The 6,846-nt window shown below is 36.9% G+C and overlaps 1 protein-coding gene across 1 annotated transcript; it reads right to left on the minus strand.

The window, feature by feature from the left end:
- Positions 1-620: 620 nt before the first annotated feature.
- Positions 621-3,657, minus strand: LOC147625058 (uncharacterized). Its single transcript, XM_086818933.1, has 3 exons — positions 2,217-3,657; positions 1,734-1,871; positions 621-1,370 (listed from the first exon to the last, which is right to left on the minus strand). Exons 1-3 carry the CDS (start codon positions 2,780-2,782, stop codon positions 755-757), a joined length of 1,320 nt encoding a protein of 439 aa, XP_086675059.1. The 5' UTR covers positions 2,783-3,657; the 3' UTR covers positions 621-754.
- Between the last annotated feature and the right edge of the window lie 3,189 nt (positions 3,658-6,846).

Below are 6,846 nucleotides of genomic sequence, written 5' to 3' on the forward strand. Positions count from 1 at the left end.
TTGGAGGAAAGAGAATCCAAAAGCAAAACAAAAAATAACAAAAAGAAAGCAAATCAAAATCCCACACAAAGTATTCACAGGAAGGCCTCTAAGTTTTGGGTTATACTATATTTTATAAACTCCATAGTTAAGGCTGCTTGTTCAAGAACGTACTCGTAGTCCTTAATATAGTTAAGTACTTACGTTCTATCTAGCTTATAAGGGTTAATTAGTCATGTTAACTTGGCCATGGAACCCACATATTGCTTACTTTCTGCATTAAGTGCCCTTCTACTTTTGATATTTCATGGAGTGTTGTTTACATCATACAAATGACATAGTGGCAAAGCCTCACAAAGGAAATGCAACTATGTCCATTTTGGCGCTGTTATATCTAGGAAGCCCAAGTTGCATTTGAAAACTCCCAAGGCAAAATTTACTTGGCCATGGGAAAATGCCTTTACTAGAAACTCAAAGTAGCTATGCTACTACATAGTTTAAAAGCAAACTTACCTCTAAGATTTTTAGGAGGTTTAATTAAGGGCTAATCTCTAAGACAGGCTTATTTGGTTTAATGTAAGAGATGTAAGTTTCCACAAAAAGTAAGAAGAATAAACTATCATACAACATGAAGTCCACGAGACAATACGAGCGTGGAAAGAGAGAATTGATGGACATAGCCTATCAAAAATACCTCGTGAAGTACGTATTGTTTTGAAGTACAGTGGGTAATCTGCATTTAGGAATACCCTTTGGGCCATGCAGAGAGAAGGGGTCATGACCAGCTGAATAGACCAAAGGGATCTATGTTATTAGTGCCATGGTTAATGCCATCTTCATTATTACTGTGATCTAATCTTCCAAACCAACCAGGGAGCTCATCAAGCTGGGCAAAGAAATCTTCCTCTTGTTTTGTATCAGACCTTGCCATGTTGATGCATTTGGTTGATAATGCTGAACCTACATGCAGCTGACTATTATTATTGACTGCGAGCCTTCCTTGAGCTGTTAATGTTGTTGTCGAAACCACTTCCTCAGCTCGATCATGATAGCTCTCAACACGCAGGACGTGGTGGGCGTTGCCAATTATGCTGGTATCAGACAGCTGCATCTTATTATCATTATCATTATTGCCTTCCCATGAATTGGGCTCCCAGCTAGCCTCATGAGTGATTTGATCATTAGCATCGCCGCTAATCATGTTGTTGCTGTGTTTATCTTCTGCATTAGCGCCCTTATCGTCATTCGTTGTGGTAGCCTGAAGATTTGCTGCTGATGGATGGCTGTGATCCGAAGTGTAGGTTATTATGATCATCAGAGGGTCCGAAGGATTGCGTTCCACTTGCTTCCTTGCTGTGCACCCTTTAAAACTACTACACCTATAGTAGCTCCTGCCGCAGATCAATCAATGTCAAAAGAACCCACATTATATCAGCACATGTAATCTTTGATGGTTGATTTGAGCACAGTTTATTACTGTTTTAGACTATCTTAGTTGCTAAAGATTAGTTTATTTGCTAAATCTCAGCTAAGGGGATCCCAATTATATCAAATTGTGATTCCTAACGACGTTCCTGAGGACGTTAGAGCATCTCCAATTTAAATAAAGTTTATGATTTATATGAGCTCCAAAACCAGATAAAACTCAAGGTTCATGATTTGATCTAAACCAGTGAATGCTTGCTTTAAACTTATATATAAGGGTATGCCCATTTGATCCAGTTTATTAACGATGTATTTAAGGGTTTAGCTACCTTGGATATGGTGAACCTTTGATGGGTTTTTGCCCATACTTTCTCCATGCCCATGAATCTGGAGGAAGACACTCTCCTGTAGGCTTGTCAAGTCCACCACTTGCCGGAACAGATACTACTCTCTTCTGTTGAGATTTCCTGCATAATATTACATTTGCTAAAAAATTATTGCCATCATGCATAAGCTACATTAATTAAACCCCTAATGTTGAAAATTTAACCATCATAAGCACTATGATTACCAGATTAATCTAATAAATAAGCATATGAAGCTGCATGCATATTGAAAGCTTGATTAATCTTAACTTACACTTGAGGGTAGATTAAATAGCATAAAATTAGCATATATTCCTCAATTACATATTAATTTTTACATAATGGACAAATTACAGGAGACCGCAGAGTAAGTCATTGTAAACTTAGATTCAGGATGATTTCATTAGCACTACTTAAGCATCAAAAACTGTTAAATCCAATTTGTACCTTCTCTTTGGCGGTGGAGTAGCCTTGCATCTAGTCGCCGTGCTAATCACGCTTCCTGCATGGCTGCAGGAAGCTTCATTATTGGAGCTGTTTCTCTCGTTCACAGCAGAAAAGCATGGCAAAGGATAAACAAAGCAGTCTGATGTAGATGCTGCCAAATTGTTATAAGAAATTGCGCCATTAGAAGCTTCTTTCGCATGAGACTCCATGTCGACAAGAATATTATGCAGAAACTTTGGAGCCAACGGAATGCTAACGTCAGAGATCAATGAAGAAGACCTATAAGTAGGCATGCTAATCTCTGACTTAATCTCCATATTAGACATGTTCGCATCTTCATCTTCTTTTGCGAAAGCATAGGTTTCCGCAGTTGTAGTGGGAGAATTAGGCTCTGTTAAATCTTTGTAATTATAATTAGCTTGGAAAGAGGAAAACCCCCGCTGGTCAACGCTAGATTTAAAGATGGATGGAGACAAGGATTCGTGATAGAGCTGATTGAAGGGGTAATCAATGGTGGTTTTACATAATTTGGGGAGATCTAATTGCGAAAATGAGCTCATGTTCATGTTGATGAAGGGAGGATCAGGCGCAGTACAGCGGATGAGGGAAGGGGGAGTATTAGAATCAGCAATAGATGGAGTCAAAGGGGCTTGTGCAGCAAGATTAATGCTGGATAATCCAAAGGATGCTCATTATTAACATGATGAAGAGGCAGGGCGCGTAGCTTGGAAATTCGCTTGGTATTATCATGAAAGGCGGCCCATGGCCGGAGCCTAGCTGGTTAGAGACGTCCATGTTTCTGTTCAAAGCTGATGGATTTTGGGTGGGAATAGGGACATATTGGGCTGCAAACTGGGGTAGATGAAACTTGATCGGCTGCAACTAGAGACAAGGATTAAGCTTAATGGGATTCAAAGTAGAAGGTATAATCTTCTTGCAAGTGGATAAACAGTAAATTTGACAAGGTCTAATACTCTTGCGGAATAAGCCAAGCGATTTGACAGGATTAATCAAGCTAACAAGGCAAAACTCTTGCGAAATTTAGTTCTTAAGATATTAGTGGTGCAGAGATCTGCAAAGGGAGACGAGAGAGAGAGAGAGAGAGAGAGAGAGAGATGGACATGGATCTATCTGTGATAATATGGAATACTTTCAACGAGCACCATGCGAGCAGCTCATGCACGCGATCGTGCCTCAGGTCAGGCGAAAGCACGATTTACTCACGAAAGCCTTTACAATCGCACTAACACAAGCAAGTGGGCAACTTGTGTCCCCAAAGCAGCACAAAGGTTATATAATTTGGAAAAGCTCTAATTATTAACAACATATAAGTAAGTCTTGCTAAGCTGTAATTAATTAGGGTATGCTACCATCTATCTATATAATTAGGGCTTGCGGGGCTATAATGGATTAGCGTATCCTACCATCTATCAGCTAGTACTGCAAAGCTGCTAGCAAGACAAAGGTAGGCAGCTAGCTATGATGAATTGTTGATGATGATGATGATAAACATTGAAGAAAGAAAGTTCGAGGAGATCCGAGGAGAGTCGCAGAGAGTACACTGCCCTTGTACTTCTTGTCTGCCGGCCAAGTGCTTACTATGTTAACACCAATTGGTTTATCTTATGTGTATCCCTCATGAGGATAAATAAAATAAAATCGCATCACATTATACATATATCATCCCCCATAAATAATGCATTCCATGTGTGACTTGCTAAGTTGCTTGTTCCCCCTAATTGTGCTAGTAGGGCCCTTGTGTTACTAGTGCCAAAAATCCAAGCTGACTTTTATACCCCCTCAAAGTCTCCTTGTCAAAATACGGCATTATGCCGCCTCAATAAATAATATCTCTAGTATATAAAATCTTGGTTGCAAAAATAAAACTACGTCTTTTTCAGTTGTACTTGAAAATCTTATCATCTTAAGACCAAGGCTCCTCTTTTGTTGTCTTGAACATTTTCTGATTTCCCATCAAAAAATACATAAATATGTGAGCTTTGTAGAGATATCAAGTGATTTAGACAAGCAAGGTACCTACGTCAATCAACTCATTCTATGGTTCAAGAGAGTGCTCAAAAAATTTGGCTTTTTCAACCCTTAAAATTAAAGGCAATACTTAGGCTTAATGTAGCCTTAAAAATCACTAGAAATCATGCAAATGCCAGGATTTATAACAAAAATATACAAATTTCAACCCTAAAAATAATGGCAACCTCAAATTCCAATTGGGATTTATGAATTTCAACCTAGAAATTTACACTACATGTTTTCTTCAACCCTTAAAATTAAAGGCAATACTTAGGCGCAACTGGGATGTAGACTTGAAAATCACTAGAAATCATAAAAATGCCGGAAGTAATAACTAAAATGTATAAATTTCAACGATAAAAATAATGGCAGCCTCGAATTTCAATCAAGATTTTTGAATTTCAACAAAGAAATTTACAGTACAAACCAAGCTATATGACAATTGGAACTTCAAGGGCTCAACAAAATATCATGTTTTATCATGTCCATTTGGTATTGACATTCCAAATATTATGAAGTAAAACCTAAGCATAGTCATTTACCACCAACAAGGGCCAGTGGGAGCTCCACCTCAATGATCGTAGTGGTGAGGTTCACGAGCTCAATGTACATGGGGCCACTCAAATCTTGGCACACACACACACCCCCAAGCACCACAAGCAACTACCACCCTTTCTAAGTAGTGGGCAAGTTGTTGGGAGAGGCCCCATAAGGGGCTACTAGCCTTTCCTGAATATTAACATTTCTCAAGAGAGGCTCCACAAGTGACGTTTCCATCACATAGAGAGAACGACCTATGTACTATTTCGTAAACCACATAATGAACATATAGTCTTCTAGGATGAACCGGTCCTCCACGTCCCAAATTTAGAACAATGGAGCTTTCTGAGACACAATTTCATGGTGATGTTGCTAAGCAATTAATATAAACGCATGTGCCAAACCCCTAGCAATGTGCTCGATGTGTGGGTGTGGAGACCCTCGTTCCCATCTGCAACAAGGACTCCCCCAAATGGAAAGGCAAGATGCTCACCAAGATTTGAAACCAATACCTCTTCATTTAGAATCCTAAGCCCAAACACTAGAGAATGGATAATACAAATATATTCAATATATTCTCTACAATGGATACGAACATTGTTGCAGAAAAATAGGTAATATTTTACTAAAAAGAGAAACATTTGGCATCTTTCAAAGAAAGATTCCATCAACAAGGTTCACTTTTTACCTCTTTTTGAAAAGTGGTGTACGCATGCATATAACACTGCCAAAAAATGATAAAATTTTGGGCACTTAACATGTTTCTTACAAAAATTGACATGAAAAAAACAGACTTTGTTTTGCTTACTTTTTATGATTAAAATTGAAAATCTAACAATAAATTTTCAAAAAACATGCCAAAATAGAGACAATGTTTATTATTGTCATCTTCAATCCAGAAAACAATTGATACAAATTTAAAAAGAAGCTATTTTCTAAACATATAGCTTATGGCACAGTTATGGTTCCTCATAATCATTGCTATCTATACCAACACCATCACTAGTTGATGTGCCTTTCCTCCCTGAGAAGGTAGATGAGGCACCCTCTTCTTCACTATCCATAAATACATTTTTTTCTTCTATGTGTACACTTGAAGCTTAGACTCATTGGGTCATCTGCCATGTTAGCATGATTGAGGATGTGCTACAAAGTACGACTATAAAAAACTATCTATTTATATAAATATATTACAAAAGTGTTATCTTGCTACAGATATTATCTTAATTATAAAATCCTATTTTGGCTTTTGATAAGAGTAGTATTAAGATCCATTTTGAATCTCTTGAGTATTAAAATTTCTTAAGTGATAATATATACTTAAAAGAGTTTGTTACGTATAGATGAATTTTAAAATATCCTGAATAAGCTATTTAAAAGTTGTCTAATTTTACAAAATAATTACACATTCATTTTTAAAGAAGATGTGTCCTTGATGTGACAAAAAGAGAGTTAATGGTAATTTTAGTTATTAAATGAGTTTAGAAAGCATGAAAAAGCTCGCTTTAAGAAACAAAAGCTTATACTTTCCAAAATACTTTTTGTAAAATATCAGGCAGGGACTTGGATTTGAATCCTATTGGTTACTACACATGGTAAGGATATTTTAGCTATAACATTTGCGACACTTAATGCAGAGTAACAACTTCTCGGCTAAGAATTGATGTTTTGCATTGACTTAATACAAAACAGCAACTTTTATGAAAAATTGATATTTTGCATCAAGTTGATGTAAACATCAACTTTATATGCAAAACATCAACTTTCTACACAAAAGATAAACTTTTTTACAAAACTTGATGTTTTGCATCAACGTTATGCAAAACACCAACTTTCCCACAAAAGTTGATGTTTTGCATCACCTTGATGCAAAACATCAAGTTTTGTGAAAAAGTTGATATTTTGCATCGAGTTGATGCCAAAACATTAACTTTTTTATACAACTTGATGTTTTGCATCAAAGTTGATGAAAAACATCAACTCTACCATAAAACTAATGTTTTGCATCAAGTTTCAGATGCTCCAGAAAAGAAAGTTGGAGAATTAGAAGTCGATTTTC

Source organism: Cibotium barometz, chromosome 24 (assembly GCF_041138505.1).
Source record: "Cibotium barometz isolate CiBa-2024 chromosome 24, ASM4113850v1, whole genome shotgun sequence".
NCBI classification, from domain to species: Eukaryota; Viridiplantae; Streptophyta; class Polypodiopsida; order Cyatheales; family Cibotiaceae; genus Cibotium; species Cibotium barometz.